General features: G+C 38.7%; 1 protein-coding gene across 1 annotated transcript in view; it reads left to right on the top strand.

Annotated features, from left to right (window-relative positions):
- The window catches only part of LOC150082429 (carboxypeptidase Q-like), a 34,747-nt gene extending 17,273 nt beyond the window's left edge, over nt 1–17,474 (top strand). The window contains exon 4 of the mRNA XM_090378602.1: nt 16,905–17,474. Coding sequence (XP_090234728.1) covers nt 16,905–17,474 — 570 coding nt within the window. The remainder of the gene's footprint in view (nt 1–16,904) is intronic.
- The last annotated feature ends 7,063 nt before the right edge of the window (nt 17,475–24,537 follow it).

Genomic DNA, 24,537 nt, shown 5'->3' with positions numbered 1-24,537 from the left:
AAAAGGATACAGCCATCGCACTCTTCCAGTCATTTTTCGTTCAAATAAAAAAGCATGGATGACCAAAGCCCTATTTGAAGACTGGTTTACATCTTATTTCTGTCCAACAGTTGAAGCCTATTGCAAGAAAAATAATCTTACTTTTAAAGCTCTGTTGCTTTTAGATAATGCACCTGGACATCCTTCTGCACTTGGTGACTTAAATGAAAATGTGAAAGTTGTTTTTTTACCGGCGAATACGACTTCGTTATTGCAACCCATGGAACAGGTTACGATTGCAACTTTCAAGGCTTACTATCTCCGCAGAACCTTTGCACAGGCACTTGAAGCTATAACAGGAGATAATGCAATTTCTGTACCAGAATTTTGGAAAAAATATAACATACGATTGGCCATTGAAAACATTCATGCAGCATGGGAAGAAGTGACAGCCAGCAATATGAGAGCAGTTTGGAAGCATCTTTTACCCCGCGCAAACAATTTTACTTGCTTCAAAGATGCAGTTCAAAACGTTATTGAAGACATAACTAATATTGGTAATGAACTTGGTTTCAAAGGCTTGGATGCGGCTAACGTTCGAGAATCACTGAATTCGCATTTAGAACAGCTAAGTGACAATGATCTCCTTCAAATAGAGCAACAGCGTGCGCACGAAGAAGCTGAAGAAAAAGAGTGTGAGCCAGATTAAAATGTTACCTCAAAGGAGATAACGGTAAAAGAACTAGGCGAAATCTTTCGTATCGCAGAGAACCTTAAACAAAAGGTAATGGATGTTGATCCTAACATCGAAAGAAGCATGTTATTTCGCCAGGGCCTAGAGAAGCTTGTTGTCGGCTATCGGAAATTGTATGATGAAAAAACGAAAGCCAAAACTGTTCAAACGACTGTGTTCAAATATTTCTGTAGCAAATAGTTAGTTTCTCCATTATATATTTTGAACAATAAACATTTAATTCTATAATTTTTATTATCTTTTACATGGCACGCAGTTAAAAAGTTATTTAAAAGGTATTATTTAAAAGTTATTTAAAATTCTTTATGGACATTCCAGGTCAAGTACCAATTATAATTTTTCCTATTGGTTATGATATTCGATTAACACGTTTCCATTTTGCGCAATGCGCTCGCGGGACGAATTAATCGTGTTAATCGAGGCCCGCCTGTATAGCATTATCTTGTGATTTTCTGATTAATTTGGTGTATTTATTCTTTACTCGGCCTTGCAATTGCATAAAAGTATCGGTAAGGGTATCCACGTGTTACAAGTCCCAACTCCGCTGAACGAGAAGTTTTTTTAGCCATATTTAGCCGCTTATTGAATATTTTTTACATCAAATTATTTTTTGTAAGTAGCTTATAGACCTAGTAAGGATCGTTAGTTTATTCTGAATTGAGACAGCGAGATTTGAAATTTAATTAATACTTAAGTGTCCATAGATTACCGTTCGTAACTTCCCACCTTTGTCCTTGTCATACGATCGTTATATATCGAACCTAGATAGCGTTAGTATAGTATAGTATAGGTTATAATATTTTCGGTGATCGGTAAAATCTATTAAACTTGTTGAACTTCGTTGGCATTTAAATTGTACTTTTAACTAAATACATATACCGACTTAGATTACAAACGTAACATAATTAATTAATACATAACTGATACGGAAGTTAAATAAAGGGAACTCGGAGATAATTAATACTTGACACTAAAAAAATATATATCCCGTTATAACTGTGTTGGGAGATAAGTTGGGGTTATAAACTGAAATTGAAATTTTATTTAAATTAAAAGAAATCATGACTCAGACCAGAGCAGCAAAACAAAAGGCTCAAGCTAATGGAAGTATTAGCATTAGTAGAGGCATTTGATGCAAGAAAGCAAGCTTATGCAGCATCAGCCAAAAAAAAAAAAAAAAAAAAACCCACTTCCACTTCACCCCTCTGTTCGTTCAAAATACTTGTCCAGCTGAGCCTTAAACTTATTTAGGCTATCAACCTCCACAACGAGGGATGGAAGTCTGTTCCACCAACCAACCACCCGCTGGCTAAAGGCAAATTTCCGCACGTCTATCCTACATCCGTCTTTCCTCAATTTGAATTTATGCCCTCTCAGGTGATTATTCTGAGCGAGAGGAAGAATCCCATCAGCATTGAGCATGCTCAAACCATTCAAGGCTTTATACACCTTTATCAGATCACCTCGCTGGTGCCTAGTCTCCAGACACTGTAATTTGCAAAACTTAAGCCTTTCTTCGTAAGAGCACCCCTTTGTTCCATTCACTAATATTGTTGCCCTTCTCTGTACTCGTTCCAGCAGCTCTACATCCTTCTTGAAATGAGGCCTCCAGACCTGTATACAGTACTCTAGGTGTGGCCTGACCATTGCCTTATACAAGGGAATAATCACCTCCTTATCCCTGCTGGAAAAATTCCTGTATATCATTGACAATACTCCATGAGCTACTCTTGCAGCCCGTCTGCACTGCTCAGAGAACTTCATATCTGCCTGCACAACCACCCCCAAGTCCCTTTCATTCTCTACCACTGTCAGTGTGTACCACAGAGTTGATACATTGCTCTGGTTGCTGTTTCCCATGTGTAGTACTTTACATTTGTCAATGTTAAACTTCATTTGCCACCTCTCAGCCCACTGCTCAACCTTTCCAGATCCTGTTGCAGCAGCATAGTGTCAGTAGTGTCCTTGACAACCCTGCCAACCTTTGTATCGTCTGCAAACTTGGACATTAAGCTTGATATACCATCATCAATATCATTTATAAATACAGAAAACAATAATGGACCCAACACTCAGCCCTAAGCGACTCCACTAATAACATTAGTCCACGATCAGCAGTGTCCATTGATTACCACTCTGTCTTCTCCCCCTCAACCACCCCTTTATCCAGAGCAGCAATTTGCCTCCAATGTCACACTGCTCCAATTTGTGTAGCAGTCTTCCATGTGCAACAGTATCAAAAGCCTTTCTAAGATCCAAGTATATAATATCAAAGCTATTCCCTGCATCCAGTTCTTTTGTGACTGCATCATAGTATCCAGTCAAATTGGTCAGGCAAGACTTCCCCTTAACAAAACCATGCTGTGTCTGAGCTATAACTGGTCTTGTCTAAATGATCCTGCAGTGCTTCTTTAACTAGTGCCTCCATTAATTTTCCTGGAACAGAAGTTAAGCTCACAGGTTCTATAATTACTTGTGTCAGCCTTTGATCCTCCTTTGTGAATTGGGGTCACATTTGCACATTTCCAGTCTATGGGTACCTCCCCTGAGTCCAAGGAAGCTCTCATAAGTATGGCTAAGGGTTTGCTTACTTCCTTTGCTGCCTCCTTTAATATAACTGGATAGATCCCATCCACCCCCGGGTGCCTTTCTTGTGTTTACCTTCAACAATTTCTCCTCCACTTTACTCCCAGTTATTTCAAGATTCTATCATCTTTTAAGTGCTGTGGCTCAGAGGAGAACTGGGGGTGGGCAGTTGCCTTCTGAATCACAGCCTTTTAAAATGCATAGCTTGCATGATGTTTGTGGAGCATTCAGGTACGGGACATGATATTGCCATGGGGGATGTCTTTGTGTGTGCGCGATGCAAGGAGTGTATCGAAATCAGGCAACAACTCAGCGTTCTTATGGGCCTATATGAGAGCTTGAAGGACAGGGTGGATGCCCTCGAAGGAACTAAATTGAGGGCCCATCAAGCTCTCAGCTGCCCACAACAACGCCAGAGCTTGCACTTGGTCTTCGTGCAACACAGCGGCAACCCCCAAGGCAGAATGCGCTGGTCCCAAAGGAACTAGTTGTTGGTGACTCTATTGTCAGGGAAATGGGGAACATGCTTTGTAAAAAGGATAGGTGGAACAGGACCAGGGTATGTCTGCCAGGGGCAAAGGTTGATGACGTTGTAGAGCAGATATCATCTTTTAAGGGCACAAAAGGTGATATAGTTGTACACGTTGGCACTAATGATATCAAGAGCAGGAGACCGGCAGAATTGCTTAACAAGTACAGGTCACTGTTGAAAAAAAGCCGTGAAATAGGGTTGAATTTGAAAGTGTCTGCAATTCCGCCCAGACACGATAGGAGGGATTATATGATGAGAGCCTTGTCGATCAATTCGGCCCTGGAAAGATTGTGCAAGGCTCAAGGGGTAGAATTTTTTTCAGCCTGGACTGTACTTGTTAACAGGAGAGATTGCTTCTACATTAATGGGATACACTTAAATAGAAAGGGTGCAAGAATATTTGCTGATGCTATCGAGGCAGTGTTAGGTGGGTCGGAAAACTGCTAGCTTGGGGGAAGACAAAGACGAATAGATTAACAGTAGCCACCGGCAGAGGTGAAAGAGATTCTTGCACTGCTTCTATTGGAATGAGCACAAGCCTGAAAAACAAGATGCAGGATATTTCAGAGACTGCTGGGAGTCATTGCGGTACAAGTAAACACATTGGTTGTGTTAGGGTAGCTAAGAATAGAAATAGGTGCATGTATACTTGCGTGTACACCAATGCTAGGAGTTTATTAAATAAATTTGATGAATTTGAGGTATTGCTCAAAACATCAAAGGCAGATATTGTTGGGATATCAGAGATGTGGTGTCACACAGATATAAGGAATGCAGAACTGGAATTTGGGGAGTACAACGTCTACAGAAAGGATAGACTGGATAGGAAGAGAGGACGGTTTATGCTATTAGTTAAGAAATACATAAAATCCAAGGAAGTGAAGCCAGTGGACATCGCTGGACAGTCAGTGTCGAGTCAGTTTGGTGTGACATAAGCATTGGGAGATCAAAATTGAGAGTAGGAGTGTGCTATAGGCCTAATGACTCTGATGAGTACAATAAGAAACTGTACAGGGAAATAGATTGTCCAGTAAATCAGAGAGTCTTATAATGGAAGATTTTAATTTCCCAGATATTGACTGGAATTTGGGGACTGCTCACTCACACACACACTAGCAAGACTTTTGTGAATTTATTAGATGATTGTTTTCTACATCAGCATGTTCAGGAGGCAACTAGAGGGAGGAATACTCTTGATTTGATTATCAGCAGTGATTCTTCATGCATTAAGAATCTGTAGATAAATGAACCACAAGGTGGCAGTGATCTCAGTGTGCTGAAGTGGGATTTACTCAAAGAAGTAACTACCATAAGGGGTAAAGGGAAGGGTTATTGCTTTCGTAAAGGCGACTACGATGGACTGCGACAGTATTTAAATTCTATACAGTGGGACCAACTGATGATGTTACCAACAGCAAATGCAAAATGGGAAGCATTCAAAGAACTTATCTTGGAAGCTACTAGGCTTTACATACCAACTAAGAAATATTGTTCAAGGTTTAACCCTAAATGGATGTCAGATGAACTGATGAGGCATATGGCAGAGAAGAAACCTGCATGGGATACATACAAATTAACACATGACACAGAAGCCTATGATAGATACAAGTTGATCTGTAACCAAGTTACAAAGGAGGTTAGGCAGGCGAAGGCAGATTACGAGAAATCTTTGGCAAGGGATGCAAAGAAAAACAGCAAAGAGTTCTTTACTTATGTAAACTCTAGAAGGAAGGGGATGAATCAGATTGGTCCACTTGATATCGATGGGTCAACTGTTGATGATCCTGCTCAGGTAGCTAACAAACTAAATGAATATTTTGCATCGACATTCACTCATGAGGAGTTATTTTGCGAGGGGAAAGCCAGAGGTGTATTCAACTCTAGCAGTAAGCTAGAGAATATTCTAATAACTGAGAGTAAAGTAGAGGAGAAATTGTTGAAGATAAACACAAGAAAGGCACCCGGGGGTGGATGGGATCTATCCAGTTATATTAAAGGAGGCAGCAGAGGAAGTAAGCAAACCCTTAGCCATAATTATGAGAGCTTCCTTGGACTCGGGAGGTACCCTTGCACTGGAGATGTGCAAATGTAACCCCAATTCACAGAGGATCAAAGCCTGACACAAATAATTATAGACCTGTGAGTTTAACTTCTGTTCCAGGAAAATTAATGGAAGCACTGGTTAAAGAAGTACTGTAGGATCATTTAGACAAGACTTCAGTTATAGCTCGGACACAGCATGGTTTTGTTAAGGGGAAGTCTTGCCTGACCAATTTGATTGGATACTATGATGCAGTCACAAAGGAACTGGATGCAGGGAATAACTTTGATATTATATACATGGATCTTAGAAAGGCTTTTGATACTGTTGCACATGGAAGTCTGCTACACAAATTAGAGCAGTGTGACATTGGAGGCAAATTGCTGCTGTTGATAAAGGGGTGGCTGAGGGGGAGAAGACAGAGAGTGGTAATCAATGGACACTGCTCGTCGTGGACTAATGTTATTAGTGGAGTCCCTCAGGGCTCAGTGTTGGGTCCATTATTGTTTTCTGTATTCATAAATGATATTGATGATGGTATATCAAGCTTAATATCGAAGTTTGCAGACGATACAAAGGTGGCAGGGTTGTCAAGGACATTACTGACACTATGCTGCTGCAACAGGATCTGGAAAGGTTGAGCAGATGGGCTGAGAGGTGGCAAATGAAGTTTAACATTGACACATGTAAAGTACTATACATGGGAAACAGCAACTCAAGAGCAACGTATCAACTCTGTGGTACTACACTGACAGTGGTAGAGAATGAAAGGGACCTGGGGGTGGTTGTGCAGGCAGATATGAAGTTCTCTGAGCAGTGCAGATGGGCTGCAAGAGTAGCTCATGGTGTATTGTCAATGATATATAGGAATTTTTCTAGCAGGGATAAGGAGGTGATTATTCCCTTGTATAAGGCAATGGTCAGGCTACACCTAGAGTACTGTATACAGGTCTGGAGGCCTCATTTCAAGAAGGATGTAGAGCTGCTGGAACGAATACAGAGAAGGGCAACAAGATTAGTGAATGGAACAAAGGGGTGCTCTTACGAAGAAAGGCTTAAGTTTTGCAAATTACAGTGTCTGGAGACTAGGCACCAGCAAGGTGATCTGATAGAGGTGTATAAAGCCTTGAATGGTTTGAGCATGCTCAATGCTGATGGAATTCTTCCTCTCGCTCAGAATAATCACCTGATAGGGCATAAATTCAAATTGAGGAAAGACAGATGTAGGATAGACGTGCGCAAATTTGCCTTTAGCAGCGGGTGGTTGGTTGGTGGAACAGACTTCCATCCCTTGTCGTGGAAGTTGATAGCCTAAATAAGTTTAAGGCTCAGCTGGACAGGTAATTTGAACGAACAGAGGTGTGAAGTGGAAGTGGTTTTTTTTTTTTTTTTGGCTGATGCTGCATAAGCTTGCTTTCTTGCATCAAATGCCTCTACTAATGCTAATGCTAAATGGAAATAAAAATAAAATGGTGTAGCTGTCATTAGATACGGGGGGGGGGAACATTTACTAAAAAGTAAATGATCTAATATAGGTAATGCAAAAATGCTTGATCTGATGTCAGCTGAAATAAATATTGATACATGATCAGATATTTCAACAGGGGACTACACCTGACCATGTACCAGGAACTGCGTTTCTATACTTTTCCATAGTAGTAGAAGAAAAATGAAAGGCCAAAAAAGCAATGAAAATGAAATTATCACTTTTTTATACAGTATGCACAAGGTATTCCTCCCAACACAGTGTAATTTATATAAAAATAAGTATCGAATTGGAGTAAAAATGGTTAATATCAATATGTTTAATATAAATATGTAAAATTTAGTGTAGGACTTAATTTTGTATAGATAGGAAATCAATGCATTTTAAAAAATAGATTTAGAACAAGCAAATGGTATAAGGGTGAGGTATAAAATTGAGGATGGGGAAGGGAAAAAGGAGTATTTTAAATTAATAAAGACGAAAAATAGCAATAGAAGTAGGATAGTAGGAACGTTCGTGTCACCCTCGTGTTTGTAATACGAGGGTGACATAAACTCGAAGAACTAACAGAGATTCCTCAATAGAGGTTATCCAGTTACCTCTATCAATAAAGTTAAATTGATTGCCCAGGAAAAGAGAACCAATAACAATCAAAAAACAAATATTGATAAAAAGTATTACAATCCCATATGTTGAAAATTGGTGCAACAAATTGAATTATTTATGTAAGGGCACTGATATGAGGCCCCGGGTGCCAAGCGATTGTGATAGAGCATTTTCTCTGTGCGCAAAGTGCGATTATCAAAAGCAATTTATTGTTCTTTTAAGTTCTTATCCTTAAGAAATGTATTTATTTCATAACAGCTACTGTTACAAAAGTACTTATGCAGAGCAAGAAAGAAAAACCATCTTTCTTTATTTTTTCTTACTTCTATTACTAACATTTACTACTTTACGCTTGGACACACCAGGCACTGCTCCTGCCTCCCCGTGGCGGGGCTGGAAACCTTGGCAGAACAGCTAATCTGCCAAGGGCAAAAAGGAGCATATATGGAATTAAATGTGTTTCCTCCTCTGGAGCCGACAAGCTCTCAGCCTGAGTTAGACTTGGAACATGACATGTCGCAACCCACTTCCTCAGCGACATATTTTCCTGCATTCCTCATGCACTCTCTTGCAGATCAGTCTCTTAGTAAACTTCTCCGTTTCTTATCCAGAAACACCTGGAAAGTCTAGCAGGATCTCCTAAGACAGTCAAGAGATTGCAATCAGGGGACATACTAGTGGAAACAATGAACAGTAAACATTCAGAGAAACTGAAAAAGCTTTCGAAATTTGCTGGAATTCCAGTAAAAGTTTCTCCCCGTGGAATGCCATAGATGAAGAAAACACTGGCAGTGAGCTAGATGACCTTGTAATAATTGAGAGTAAAGTGAAGGAGAAATTGTTGAAGATAAATTCAAGAAAGGCACCTGGGGTGGATGGGATCTATCCAGTTATATTAAAGGAAGCAGCAAAGGAAGTAAGCAATCCATTAGCCATAATTATGAAAGCTTCCATGGACTCAAGGGAGGTACCCACAGACTGGAGATGTGCAAATGTAACCCCAATTCACAAAGGAGAATCAAAGGCTGACACAAGTAATTATAGACCTGTGAGTTTAACTTCTGTTCCAGGAAAATTAATGGAAGCACTGGTTAAAGAAGCACTGCAGGATCATCTTGAGAAGAATTCAGTTATAGCTCAGACACAGCATGGTTTTGTTAAGGGAAGGTCTTGCCTGACCAATTTGATTGGATACTAAGATGTAGTCACAAAAGAATTGGATGCAGGGAATAACTTTGATATTATATATTTGGATCTTAGAAAGGCTTTTGATACTGTTGCACATGGAAGACTGCTGCAAAAATTGGAGCAGTGTGGCATTGGTGCCAAATTGTTGCTATGGATAAAGGGATGGTTGAGTGGCAGAAGACAGAGTGGTAATTAATGGACACTGCTCATCGTGGAGTAATGTTATTAGTGGAGTCCCTCAGGGTTCAGTGTTGGGTCCATTGTTGTTTTCTGTATTTATAAATAATATTGATGATGGTATATCAAGCTTAATGTCCAAGTTTGCAGACAATGCAAAGGTTGGCAGGGTTGTTAAGGATGCTACGCTGCTGCAACAGGATCTGGAAAGGTTGAGCAGATGGGGGCTGAGAGGTGGCAAATGAAGTTTAACATTCACAAATGTAAAGTACTACATATGGGAAACAGCAACCCCAGAGCAATGTATCAACTCAGTGGTATTACACTGACAGTGGTAGAGAATGAAAAGGACCTGGGGGTAATTGCGCAGGCAGATATGAAGTTCTCTGAGCAGTGCAGATGGGCTGCAAGAGTAGCTCATGTGTCTTATCAATGATATACAGGAATTTTTCTAGCAGGGATAGGGAGGTGATTATTCTCTTGTATAAGGCAATGGTCAGGCCACACCCTGAGTACTGTATACAGGCCTCATTTCAAGAAGGATGTAGAGCTGCTGGAACGAGTACAGAGAAGGGCAACAAGGTCAGTGAATGGAACGAAGGGTTGCTCGTACGAAGAAAGGCTTAAGTTTTGCAAATTGCAGTGTCTGGAGACTAGGCACCAGCGAGGTGATCTGATAGAGGCGTACAAAGCCTTGAATGGTTTGAGCATGCTCAATGCTGATGGGATACTGCTTCTTGCTCAGAATAATCACCTGAGAGGGCATAAATTCAAATTGAGGAAAGACAGATGTGGGATAGATGTGCGGAAATTTGTCTATAGCCAGTGGGTAGTTGGTTGGTGAAACAGACTTCTATCCCTTGTTGTGAAAGTTGATAGCCTAAATAAATTTAAGGCTCAGCTGGACAGGTATTTCGAATGAACGGAGGGGTGAAGTGGAAGGGTTTTTTTTTTTTTTTTTTTTTTGGCTGATGCTGCATAAGCTTGCTTTCTTGCATCATATGCCTCTACTAATGCTAAGATCCTACTAGTCCATACAGTTACAGACTAATTTCCCTCTCCATTTGCCTTGGCAAGTTACTTGAAAAAATAATCCATAATTGACTTGTTTGGATCATAGAAACGCAACATATCCTGAGTAATAATCAGCATGGATTTTGCCAGAACAGGTCCTCCTTAGATCTCATGATCAAAGTTGAGTCTGCAATTTGTAATGCCTTTGTTAAAAATGAACATCTTGTTATGGTTTCTATAGACGTAGAGAAGGCGTTTGACACTACCTGGTGTCATGGCATTCTCAATGACCTCCATGCTCTTGGTCTACGAGGCACCCTGCCTATATTCATCAGGAACTTTCTTCAGAATCGTTCGTTTCAAGTTCAATACCACAACTCGCTTTCTGTGACATTTTTACAGGAAGAAGGAGTACCACAAGGGTCTGTAGCAACCCTCTTTGCCCTTAGAATTGATTCCATACAAAAGAACTTCCAAATACTGTTCAGACCTACCTTTACGCTGATGATCTCTGTATTTCTTGCCATTCTCAGAACATGAGATCCATTGAACGGCAATTGCGGATATCTCTGAATAAAGTCCAAAGGTGGGCAACGTGCAATGGCTATTATCTGTCACAGCAGAAAACCATTGCAATTCACTTTTGCAATCAACGTAAATTGCATACAGATCCTGAACTTCGGATGTCAAACTCTACCATTCCAGTGACTGACAAGGCCAGATTCTTTGGATTAATCCTTGACAGGAAGTTAAACTTCTTTGAGCATATTAAATTTGTGCATACTACCTGCCTCAAAAAGCTGAATATACTAAAAGCTTTTTCTGTCCTGTCGTGGGGAGCAGACCGTACATCTTTGCTGCTCCTATATAGAGCATTGATCAGAGCCCATTTGGATTATGGTGCTCCAATTTATGATTCTGCCCGAAAGAGTACACTACGCTGGCTGGAACCTGTACAGCATAGTTCATTGAGGATTGTCCTTGATGCTTTCAGGACATCTCCTACCCATAGTTTATATATTGAAGCTCATGAGCCTCCTCTTTGCCTCCACAGGAAAACTCTACTTCTTAAGTACGCAGCCCAAATACAAAGTTGCTGTCAGCATCCTATTGAGCCATACTTCTTTAATCCACCACTGCAAAACCTCTATAGAAATAAATCCAGTAAAATAAGACCAACAGGCTTGCGTCTTGTTGAATTAATGCAGAGTTGGAATGTTCCTATTTTCAACAGTCAACAATTAATGAATTACTCCCAACCGCCACGGACTTCCCCTCCTCAGTTATCTTCCGATACTTATCTTCACAAGTGGGGAAAGAATAGTCTACCGATACTCTATGTGAAACAACTCCATGCAAGCCATATTCAGAAATACGCAGATTTTTTGCCAATATATACTGATGGCTCCAAATCACATTCAGCCGTTGGAGCAGCGGCAGTATTTCCCTCTACAATCATTTCGGATGCACTTCCACCCTAGTATAACAGCTTCTCTGCAGAACTTCATGCAATAAAATTATCTTTAGACAACCTGAATCTCTACTCATCTCTAAAATACATTCTATAGACGGACTCTCTCAGCTCAATTACGGCAATGCAAAACTCTTCCTTCAAGGTTCACCCTGTGTTAAATCAAATTAAAAGACTCCTATTACAAAATGAAGAATGTCTTTAATTGTTGACCTTTTGCTGGATCCCAGCACATTTGGCGATAAAGGGGAACAAACTTGCTGATCAAACTGCTAAAAATCCATCAACTTTTGATTTAACCTCTGTTCCAGTTCCAGTCTCTGACTACAGTCATATCATACAAACAGCATGTACCGGCCGGGCTAGCCGGGTGGGTAAAGTGCCTGGCAACCCAAAGGTCGCGGGTTTGAATCCCGCCTCGGGCTTGGATCAAAGTACTGCAAAAACCTTGGGAGGTGCATTATGGCCACAGAAGCCGATGCGCCAACAACTACCAAAAAAAAAAAGAAAAAAAAAAACAGCATGTTTTGCGCAGTGGAAAGAGCTATAGCACACCCAAACCAATAATAAACTCTACCAGTTGAAACACAATCCAAAGCGTTGGCACTCAAGCACCAAAACAGTGCGAAGAGAAGAAGTGATACTTTCACAGGCATGAATCGGACTTACATATCTGATTCACCTCCATCTACTCACAGGCAAAGATCCTCCTCAGAGTCCATACTGTTCGGAAAATTAAACAGTCAAACATATTCTGATTGACTGCCCTCACTATCAACAGGACAGAACATCTGTCCTGTTTTCCCTGAGAAATCTACAAGAACCAATGACATTATAACATATTATTGGAGATAATGCAAAAATCAACGAGTTTTTCTCTTACCTGAAAATAATTGGTCTATACGAAATTCTAAATTCTAAAAATTACGCCTAAATTTTGTGTTTAGCATTTTTATGTGAATAGACGCCTTATAGCCACAGCAGCTTATGCGCCGTTAAACCCCCATAACACACACACACACACACACACACACACACACACTGATATGAAAGTGATAGCTAGACCTACTAATAAATTACATACGTTATTAAGGAAACGTTTGATTAATTCTTCAAACACATTAATTCAACAAACACATGATCTTGTTTACAGCATTTATTGTATAGACTGTGACTCTGCTTATATCGGATCTACTTGGGAGGGTTTTGGATTTTTGCATAAAACAAAAATCAGGCTTCAGTACATGCGATGAGAACTAATGCTTCAGAGTTGGCATTTCATGCTGTGAATGAGGAACATTCTTTCCTCTTTAATGAAACCAAAATAATTAATATCCAGCATAATTATAGAAAGTTACTTATTGCCGAAACCCTTGAAATGAAACTCTGTAGAAACTCCATTAACATCTGCAGACCTTTTTTGATATCAGACGATTGGTCCTATAAACTTATGCATGATGAAAATTAAATTTCCTTTTAAATACATATGCATTGGCGCATTTTTTAGTTTCATTTGGCACCTCCATAGCCAGGTGGGCAGGAGCACCAGTACGTTGCACACGCTTCTTGATTAGACCGGGGTTCGAGCCTGTGACCACCAAATATGGAGGATGCGGAAAGGTCAGGGAAGGACCACTGCATATCCCCAGAGCAATATGGCCTTAATTGCTAATGCTCCTAAAAACCAAACAACAACAACAACATCCTGTGAACACGAGACATCAAAGTATTTGTCTAACTTAAGGAGGAAGAAATCTGTCTTCACGTATTTCATATTTGTTTTTTAATCTGTTTGAAATTTTAACATAATGTTTTCCTATGTTGATAGTTGCATCACAGTTGATATTTTTTGGAATCGGGTTGGGATCTCGACGGTGATTCCGGGTTATTAAATCGCTGTTGTACTGTCAGTATGGAACACATTAAAATGAATTTTATCGATTTTATTTTTGTATTTTAATTGTTTTACGTGATGGACTAGGACAGTTGGAAAAGAAGCCTTCCTATAAATAATACAGGGATTACCAAGGTAATCCCTGTATTATTTATTAAATATATATATACACACAGTAAATCCTCGCTAATCCGGTTACATTTAATCTGGATTGAAACATACAAATATACATCTTGCATGTTATTCAGTATTGTTCTTGACTCTGAGTCGGACCTCAATAACATCATTGCTTATATCGCTTCATTTGCGTACTTCTTTATACATATATATGTACTTTGAAAATGAAATGCACAAGGCATAATTCTTATGGGTTTTGGTAATTAACTATATAGTATCGGTGTATATACACCATAGTTAACCCATAAATTTGAACTACGTAAATAGTGTAGAAGGCATCATTTTAATTGTATCTCATATTGTGGTTGCCTTCACAAGTAGTGCAATACCGCTATCTCGTTGTGAAGGCAACCACAATATGAGATACAATTAAAACGATGCCTTCTACACTACTTACGTAGTTCAAATTTGAGTTAACTATGGTGTATTTACACCGATACTATATAGTATATATGTACATAAGTTAACATATTTTATATAATTATGGGTTCTAAAGAATTGAAAAGTGGAATAAAAAGAAAACACATTACTTTAACTATCATTAGCAAGCTCAAAATAATAGAACAACTTGAAAATGGTGTTCCTGAAAAAAAAATTGCTGAAAAATTTGGTATTGGCCAACAAACTGTGCCAAATATTAAAAAACAAAACGAATCTATAAAGACATTTGCTTTAAAATTCAATGTAGGAAGCGATAAAAGCAGTGTATCAAATAGACAGACATTAAAAAAGCCAAAAGTTGCTGAAAGAAGCTCTATTTAAGTGGTATTCAGAGCAACAATCAAGTGCCATTGGTGTGTAATGCCAGCTCCACCTAATAAATATACATTTATTAGGTATCGCTTAATAATTTATTTATTATTAAGCGATAAAAAGGCAATACATTTATCCATCTATCGATGGATAAATGTATTGTCTTTTTATCGGTTTTAAATAAAGGCTCTACAGTGATATCTTTTTATTTATTTTCATCAGCACTACCTATATTTTATTTATTAAATTTTCCATTTTTATGTGTTCTAAGTTTTTGTTCTTTTAAAGCAATCTTTTGCTTCACTAATCTGGATGACCTCTTTCCCCAGTTAATCCAATTAGCGAGGGTTTACTGTATATATGTATGTGTATAAGCATCAAATATATTTGCATCTTGGCTAGAAATCACTGCCAGCAACATGCGTTCTGTTTGCCCATTTTGGCAAATGATTTCACTGGTTTTGAATTGCAAATTAAGACAATTATTGAAGGCATTGTGAAGATCAGAAAAGACTTGAGATTCGAAACTTTGGACACTGCCAACGTACGTGACTGCACTGACTCACATGCAAATGACTTAGATGATACAACTCTCCTTGAACTTGATGAGCAAACTGCATATGAAGAAGAGGAAAACAATTCTGAAGTCGATAACACTAAAGTGACACCAAAAGAATTTTCAATAGAAGATTGAAGAAAATTTTTCGGGGGATTGACTTGGCCTGCACGGTGATTATGAATGGAGATCCGGATGTTGAATGTAGCATCAAGATACGGAAAATTTTACAAGATGGGATTCGATGCCACAAAGACTTGTACGCTGAGAAAAAGAAGAGACGACTTCACCAGACTTTATTATTGAAATACCTAAATAAACAATAAAGCTTTTTTCTCATCTCTCATGATGTTACCTTTTCATTAATAAAATTTTTGCAATATTTTTTATTTCAAATCCTTTGATTTGCTATTAAGCACAAATTGTTTATAGACTTATTATAGACTGTTTATAGACTGTTTCTCTGGTACACATTCAATTAAAACCCATTATAATTACACCTCAATCAGCACGGTTTCACATAACACGGAACAGTTTCAGTACCAGTTATCAGTGCTATGCAGGGTATTGCTGTATATATATATTTTTTTTTTTGTTTGTGAAGAAAAAGTCTTCGTTATTTTTTACATTATCTTTGTGTGCTAATTTTTGCACTTATATAGAGCATTACTTCAAATGTGCAAAAAAAAAAAGAAAAAATACCTGCTGACAAAAAACAAGAAAGTATTATTTTCAAGAACGGAACAAAATGAAATGACGACCATCAATTATATAAAAAATTCAGAAGTATAAAGTTATTCTTGTGAATGCAGAATTTGAATTTGAATATAATGTATACTGGTGGAAAGACATGACAAAGACATCATGTTTATAGAGAACAAAAAAGGGAAGGATTTTGTTCTTAATAATGAAACGCATTTTGTTTTAATTTAAAAGACTGAATCAGTCTAGTGTGATATAACTGATGCAAAAACAAAATTGAGATTGGTTAAGTTAGATATGAATTGGTATTGGAATAAATGACCTCTTTAGACTTTTATTAATATTTTTGTTTCTTTCTTAGGAGAAAAATATAATTATAGAGATATGATACAGTGTCTTAGTAAGGAGGTCAATTATTTAAAAAAAATTATGCTTTCTTGCATCATATGCCTCTACTAATGCTTAAAAAAAAAGCCCTTGCTGTTTTTAATATTAGCGTATTTCATCACCTGTAAATCAACTACCTGTTGGCTAAAGGCAAATTTCCACATAACTGTTTCACAATTTAGGAAAGACAGTTATCAAATAGATGTGCCTGGAAGTTGATAGCTTGAATAAATTTAAGGAAGAAGTGGACAAACTTTTGGAGTGAATGGATGGGTGAAATGAGATTTTTTTTTTTTTTTTTTTGGCTGATGCTGTATAAGCTTGCTTTCTTTGCACCATATGCATCTGCTAATGCTAAAAAAAAAACACTCTTGTTATTTTTAATATTAATCCATTTCATTACCTGTAAATCAGCAGCAGTAACAACTTTGTATATGGCAAACTGCTAAGTTGGAACAGAAAATTTTAATTTTGAATTAATTAAAATCTTAGTCTGAAAAGTGGTTATATAATAATCTTAAATTTTAAAATATCCAGTGATTCATTATTAATGTATAGTACATATAGTAACCAAAGCATTCATTCTCCCCATGTCATTTAGGTTGTGCTTGTAAGTGGTCATTTGGATAGTTGGGATGTTGGACAGGGAGCTATGGATGATGGTGCAGGAGCTTTTATTTCTTGGAGAGCACTTTCTGTTCTTCGTGAGCTGCAACTCCGTCCAACTCGTACTCTTCGGGCTGTTTTGTGGACTGGAGAAGAAGAAGGACTTTGGGGTGCACAAGCTTATTTCAACAGTCACAAAGGAGAACTAGGCAACTATAGTCTGGTTATGGAATCTGATGAAGGTACTTTCAAACCTCGTGGATTAACATTTTCTGGAAAAAATAAACAAGCACAATGCATTGTACAGGAAATTCTACAGTTATTAGACATTGTAAATGCAACTCATTTAGAGCTATCACCAGAAGGTTCTGATATAACAATTTGGATTCAGGCAGGAATACCTGGTTCTACTCTGCTTAATGATAATGCAAAATATTTTTATTTTCATCATTCCAATGGGGACACAATGACTGTTGAGGATCCTGCTAATCTAGATTTATGTACTGCAGTGTGGACAGCATCATCCTTTGTGTTGGCAGACCTTGAGGATTTATTACCACGTTGATGAAATAGAATGTACAGATAAACTATATAAAAGGGCTGGAAAAATAGTGTCCACAATAGTTACTAGAGTGAAGTGTTTATTTTCATATCTTTGATAATTACATTATTTTATTATAATATATAAAATGCATTCCTCCCTCTGTAAGGTAACAATTGCTGGCTTTTCAGGCTGGTATAATATGCTGCTGATTATTCAGGGCATATTAACAAGGGCCTCTACAGCTTGCAGAAGTCTGTCAAGATACCAGAAAGAAATATGTGCAATCCATATTGTAATCCATACAGCTCTAATCCATTGCAGGTGTTTGTTTACATTTTATGGAATTTCCTTTGAATATCCCAAACTCATTCCTACCTTAATTGTCTACCTAATAGGTCATTCTAATCATATTTCTGCAATCCTTCAGTTTTTTTTACTACTGTATAGTTTATTTTGATATTTGTTTCTGAACTTTATTTGAGTAAACTTTGCCTATTTTAAAACAAAAAGGATTGTTCTTTCTATTGAAAAAAAACTTTAGCTCATTAAAAAAATATGAAAAGTGCTAAAGTGCAACATTCATGTAATCAAATAGAGACACACTATTGAGTTTCTAGTTGACTAGAAACTCATTAGGGTCTCTACTTGATTGTATGAAACAAGAACATGCTGCTCTTGTTGACAAGGTGATGCCTCAAAATTTGCAAAGTACTATTTGCAGGAAGGCAAATCGAGAGCAAAAATGAACTGTCCGGTTTTCTATTTTCAAAACCCTTTCCCCCCCCCCAAAAATTATATATTAGTATTAAATTTTATGTCAAATATTTTCAGCTGTGGTAAACTTCAGGTTTGTTTGTTTGTTATTTCGTTTTTAGGAGCATTAGCAACTAAGGCAATATTGCTCCGGGAAATGCGGTGGTCATTCCCTGACCTTTCCGCATCCTCCGTATTTGGTGGTGACAGGCTCGAACCCGGATCTAATCAAGAAGCACGTGCTACACACTGCTGCTCCTTCCCATTTGGCTACAGAGGTGCCGTAAACTTCAGGAAGTTTACCTTTAGCCAGTGGGTGGTTGACTGCTGGAACAAACTTCCATCTGTTGTTGTGGATGTTGATAGTTTAAATAAATTCAAGGAAGAACTAGACCTGTGTTTAGCATTAGCATTAGTAGAGGCATTTGATGCAAGAAAGCAAGCTTATGCAGCATCAGCCAAAAAAAAAAAGTAACATAAATAAATAAAAATAACCACTTCCACTTCACCCCTCTGTTCGTTCGAAATACCTGTCCAGCTGAGCCTTAAACTTATTTAGGCTATCAACTTCCACAACAAGGGATGGAAGTCTGTTCCACCTACCAACCACCCGCTGGCTAAAGGCAAATTTCCGCACATCTATCCTACATCTGTCTTTCCTCAATTTGAATTTATGCCCTCTCAGGTGATTATTCTGAGCAAGAGGAAGAATCCCATCAGCATTGAGCATGCTCAAACCATTCAAGGCTTTGTACACCTCTATCAGATCACCTCGCTGGTGCCTAGTTTTCAGACACTGTAATTCGCAAAACTTAAGCCTTTCTTCGTAAGAGCACCCCTTTGTCCCATTCACCAATCTAGTTGCCCTTCTCTGTACTCGTTCCAGCAGCTCTACATCCTTCTTGAAATGAGGCCTCCAGGCCTGTATACAGTACTCTAGGTTTGGCCTGACCATTGCCTTATACAAGGGAATAATCACCTCCTTATCCCTGCTAGAAAAATTCCTATATATCATTGACAATACACCATGAGCTACTCTTGCAGCCCGTCTGCACTGCTCAGAGAACTTCATATCTGCCTGCACAACCACCCCCAGGTCCCTTTCATTCTCTACCACTGTCAGTGTAGTACCACAGAGTTGATACGTTGCTCTGGGGTTGCTGTTTCCCATATGTAGTACTTTACATTTGTCAATGTTAAACTTCATTTGCCACCTCGAAGCCCATCTGCTCAACCTTTCCAAATCCTGTTGCAGCAGCATAGTGTCAGTAGTGTCCTTGACAACCCTGCCAACCTTCGTATCGTCTGCAAACTTGGACATTAAGCCTGATATACCATCATCAATATCATTTATAAATACAGAAAACAATAAAGGACCCAATACTAAACCCTGAGGGACTCCACTAATAACATTAGTCCACGATGAGCAGTGTCCATTGATTACCACTCTCTGTCTTCTCCCCCTCAACCACCCCTTTATCCATAGCAGCAATTTGCCTCCAATGCCACACTGCTCCAATTTGTGCAGCAGTCTTCCATGTGCAACAGTATCAAAAGCCTTTCTAAGATCCAAGTATATAATATCAAAGTTATTCCCTGCATCCAGTTCTTTTGTGACTGCATCATAGTATCCAATCAAATTGGTCAGGCAAGACTTACCCTTATCAAAACCATGCTGTGTCCTAGCTATAACTGAAGTCTTGTCTAGATGATCCTGCAGTGCTTCTTTAACCAGTGCCTCCATTAATTTTCCAGGAACAGAAGTTAAACTCACAGGTCTATAATTACTTGTGTCAGCCTTTGATCCCCCTTTGTGAATTGGGGTCACATTTGCACATCTCCAGTCCATGGGTACCTCCTCTGAGTCCAAGGAAGCTCTCATAATTATGGCTAAGGGTTTGCTTACTTCCTTTGCTGCCTCCTTTAATATAACTGGATAGATCCCATCCACCCCAGGTGCCTTTCTTGTGTTTATCTTCAACAATTTCTCCTCCACTTTGCTCTCAGTTATTACAAGATTCTCTAGCTTACTGCTAGAGTTGAATACACCTCTGGCATTCCCCTCGCTGAATAACTCCTCATGTGTGAATGTTGATGCAAAATATTCATTTAGTTTGTTAGCTACCTGAGCAGGGTCATCAACAGTTGACCCATCGATCTCAAGTGGACCAATCTGATTCATCCCCTTCCTTCTAGAGTTTACATAAGTAAAGAACTCTTTGCTGTTTTTTCTTCGCATCCCTTGCCAAGGATCTCTCGTAATCTGCCTTCACCTGCCTAACCTCCTTTGTAACTTGGTTACAGATCAACTTGTATCTATCATAGGCGTCTGTGTCACGTGTTAATTTGTATGTATCCCATGCATTTTTCTTTTCTGCCATATGTCTCATCAGTTCATCTGACATCCATTTAGGCCGAAACCTTGAACAATATTTCTTAGTTGGTATGTAAAGCCTAGTAGCTTCCAAGATAAATTCTTTGAATGCTTCCCATTTTGAATTTGCTGTTGGCAATATCATCAGTTGATCCCACTGTATAGAATTTAAATACTGTCTCAGTCCATTGTAGTCGCCTTTACGAAAGCAATACCCCTTCCCTTTACCCCTAATGGTAGTTACCTCTTTGAGTAACTCCCACTTCAGCACACTGTGGTCACTGCCACCAAGTGGTTCATTTATCTGCAGATTCTTAATGCATGAAGAATCACTACTGATAATCAAATCAAGAGTATTACTCCCTCTAGTTTCTCAACCTTTTTGTTATTGCGACACACTTTTAAAGATACTAAAATTTTGCAGCACATTACCATTACTACTATATGCATATATTCACAAACAGGAAGTTATTTCTGTTGGATATATTTAATAATACACTTAAACTGGATCTAATTATGGTATATATTTAATTAGCGGCAGAAAATGTCCTTTTGAATTCTGTGCTGGTTTGCGCTATTGTACTAAGATAGTCGAAAAGTTGCTGTTTATTCCTCCCCCCTTATTCTCTCACCTTCCAAAAATCTTATTTTCTTTTTGACTTTTTATGGTACTATATCCATATTAATGAAAGAAAGGGATTGATATTTAAGCTTGGTGAGGAAACCAAATCTAAGGTGTGGGGGTTATTTATTCATTTTTTAATTTTTATTTCCCTGTACCTTTGTATTGCCATTACTGTCCGTTGTTATGATTTAACAACGGGCTTGTATTCCACCTTCCCTGGTACCTCTGCTCCATTTCCTTTATGTCCTGATGGAATCTCTTCCCTTGTTCTTCGCTCATCTGTGCAAGATTTTCGGGGGAAAAATCAAGATGGGCATGCAAAATGTGAATTTTGATGCTCATATTGCAGACTAAATTGCGAAGCTTTTCGAGCATATTTTGAACTATTTTCTCATAATAATGCTGTGATTTATGATTTCCTAGAAAGTTTTCCATTACACTTTTAAAAGCAATCCAGGCTTCAACGTTAGTCATAGTAGTTTCAAACTGACCGTCTAAAACCAATTTTCTACTTTGGGGACCAATGAAGATACCCTCCTTAAGTGCGTCAGATAAACTGGGAAATTTACTGCAAATATACTTAAAGCAGTTGCCATCCTTATTCAATGCTTTAACAAATTGCTTCATTATGCCTAACTTGATGTGCAGTGGAGGTAAAAGTATTTTATCTGGCTTAACCAAACTTTCGTGCACAATATATTTTGACCCCGGTGTAAGATTGTGCCTCCGAGGCCATTGCTTCTTTGTCCAATGCAGCACTTTAGCTCTGCTATCCCATTCACAAATAAAGCGTGGCATTTTAGTGTATGCACCCTGTTTCCCCAAGAACATACATAACACATAGTTGCCATTCATGATCTTGATATTTAATTTTCTCCAGAAGCAACTTTAGATTGTCATAAGTTTCTTTTAAGTACACTGAAAGAGCAACTGGCAGAGATGTGTACTTAATCTCCATTATACAAGAGAACACCTTTAAACTAGTCTTAGAAGCGTCTATAAATAGTCTCCATTCACTAGGAACATGATGGAGCTCCTAAGGCACTTATTAAACCAGAATATCACTGCAATATACGAGAGGACCTTGTGAAAAATACTGTATAAACCCCCTTTCACGATTTCTGTCCCAGAAAAATTATGTACCTGGGGCAACTAAGTTCTTCGCTTGAAGTCTGGATTCCAGAATTTCAGCAGCATACTTGGGAAGACCTAAGTCACTAAATCGTTCAGTTCGGCTTGCGTGAATTGCTGTGGTGGTAAAATATTTTCTGGTTGATAACATTCCTCTTCACTAACCTCTTTAGCTTCTGCTTCGGTGTGAAGAAGATGTGGACTTCAAAGTTTCTGGTGGAGGTTTTACAGGCAGATCAGGTCCATGCGGAACTGGTCTTATGGCTGACGGTAGATCTGGATATTTGCTGTCCTTTTTATTTTCTGAATTGTAACCTTTAACGTCACATACACACAAAGTAACATTCGGCATGACTTACTGGCTTCCGCCACACCATAGGAATAGCAAATGGTAAGCACACCTTTTTTCCTTGACTCCATTTTCTAAGATGTTCGACACATGTATGGCATACTTTATGTGGTGCCCACGATTTATCCTGACCGCCTAGTTTTATGTCAAAGTATGCATAATATTATTTTTTTACAAAATCGGTAATATTTCGCCTCTGCTTTACAGGATCAAAACTACCACATATGTAACAAAATATGTTGGGGCTGTTTATACACTTTCTGGTTGCCATACTAAAAAAAACTAACGTACAATGAGAGCTCATGATGGTTTTTACAGGAGTACTGTGACCGCATGTACTCCCCTACGCACACTGCAGGGTAATACTTGCAGTAGGACCTTGCAGTGTGTAGTTAGGGTTAAACATGCACAACTTGTTGTATTTAAGGCAAATATTTGTTACTGATTACGAATATAGGGGTATAAAACTGTAAACCATTGCAGAAACTATAGTTTTGTACACATTTGCGTATAATACCTAGGTAATATTTTGTTAATGAATTGTTAAAAATCTTTACGTGATTGAAACAAACGGACTTTAGTAATCAGTAAACATGCATAAATAACTGCCACATACTTTTACTTAATACCCAGATACACCGTAAACAGTGTTATTAATCTTTAATTTCAACCTATCTATGCTCAGTATATAAACAACAATCATATAATATATGATTCCAAGTTTCTAGTTTTTAAAATTTTAAGTTTTTTAAAATACCTAGGCGTCATCCTGGATAGAAATTTATCATTTGTCCCTCATCTCAACAACGTCCATTCAAAAATAAAGTACACAGCAATGGTCGCCAGGGTCACTCGCCTGGACTCAGGAGGCGCACCCTTGTGCTCTTCTACAAGGCAGTCTTCATTCTGGTCATCACATACACCTCAAGTGCCTGGTACCGTAAATCCTCAACAGCAGTGAACCGAAGAAGACTGGGCATAATCCAAAGACCGATCCTTTTGACCATAACACGTGCCTGTACGTGTTATGGTCAACACAGTGTCAACTCATTCGCTTTAGGTGATTGTGAGGGCTCTAACCCCAGACCTGGAGGTTGCCCGTATGGATATGCTCTACCATCTGAACCGTGGAATCAGCACTACATTCGTGAACTTTACCACAGGTCCTGCCAATAATCGACCCATAGAGAAAAGGAGACTACAAACCCATCTGGCAATAATGCTGGGCAGACTCCACAAAGGGAAAAAGTGTACAAACTACATACCACATTATCAGAGCCTTTTCTGGTTCTCCCCAGGCTTATATACGACCTACCTCCTCACAGGGCACGGAGCAATCTGCTGCAAACTAAATCTACTGGGAATTATTGATAACCCAAGGTGTGCCTGTGGCTCCTTGGAGTCCTGGCACCATCTTGTGTACGAGTGCGAATTGTAAGAAGATCTCTGTTGTTTACTTGTCACCCAACTTCATTTTATACCTACAAATCAGGAGCATTACCTACTGGAGGATAAAATCACCACAGAGCCTTTTCTGACTTTGCCCAAAAGATGTTTGCCAGATGCCATACACTTCCGCCACCAGCCGATCCTAACCTACTGGATCCACCTTGGATATAACCTCAAGCCCTGGCCAACCTGCCACAAGAAAATCACACGTCCTGGAAGAACCAGGCTGTAACAACAAAGTGCAAAACAACCAATCACTACGTCATCGTCTCCACAAAGAACAGGACATGTCCCAAGAGTGACCACCAAAACGACCAGAATCACTGAACGGATCTACATTTTAAGTGACAATTGGATGGACATGCGCCCCAAGGGCGATCAGACTCAGACCATAACTAGGACA

Source organism: Mastigoproctus giganteus, chromosome 7 (genome assembly GCF_048544385.1).
Source record: "Mastigoproctus giganteus isolate SK-2022 chromosome 7, ASM4854438v1, whole genome shotgun sequence".
Lineage (NCBI taxonomy): Eukaryota > Metazoa > Arthropoda > Arachnida > Uropygi > Thelyphonidae > Mastigoproctus > Mastigoproctus giganteus.
Note: the sequence above shows the minus strand (reverse complement) of the source record. Positions and strands in the feature narration are given on the sequence as shown.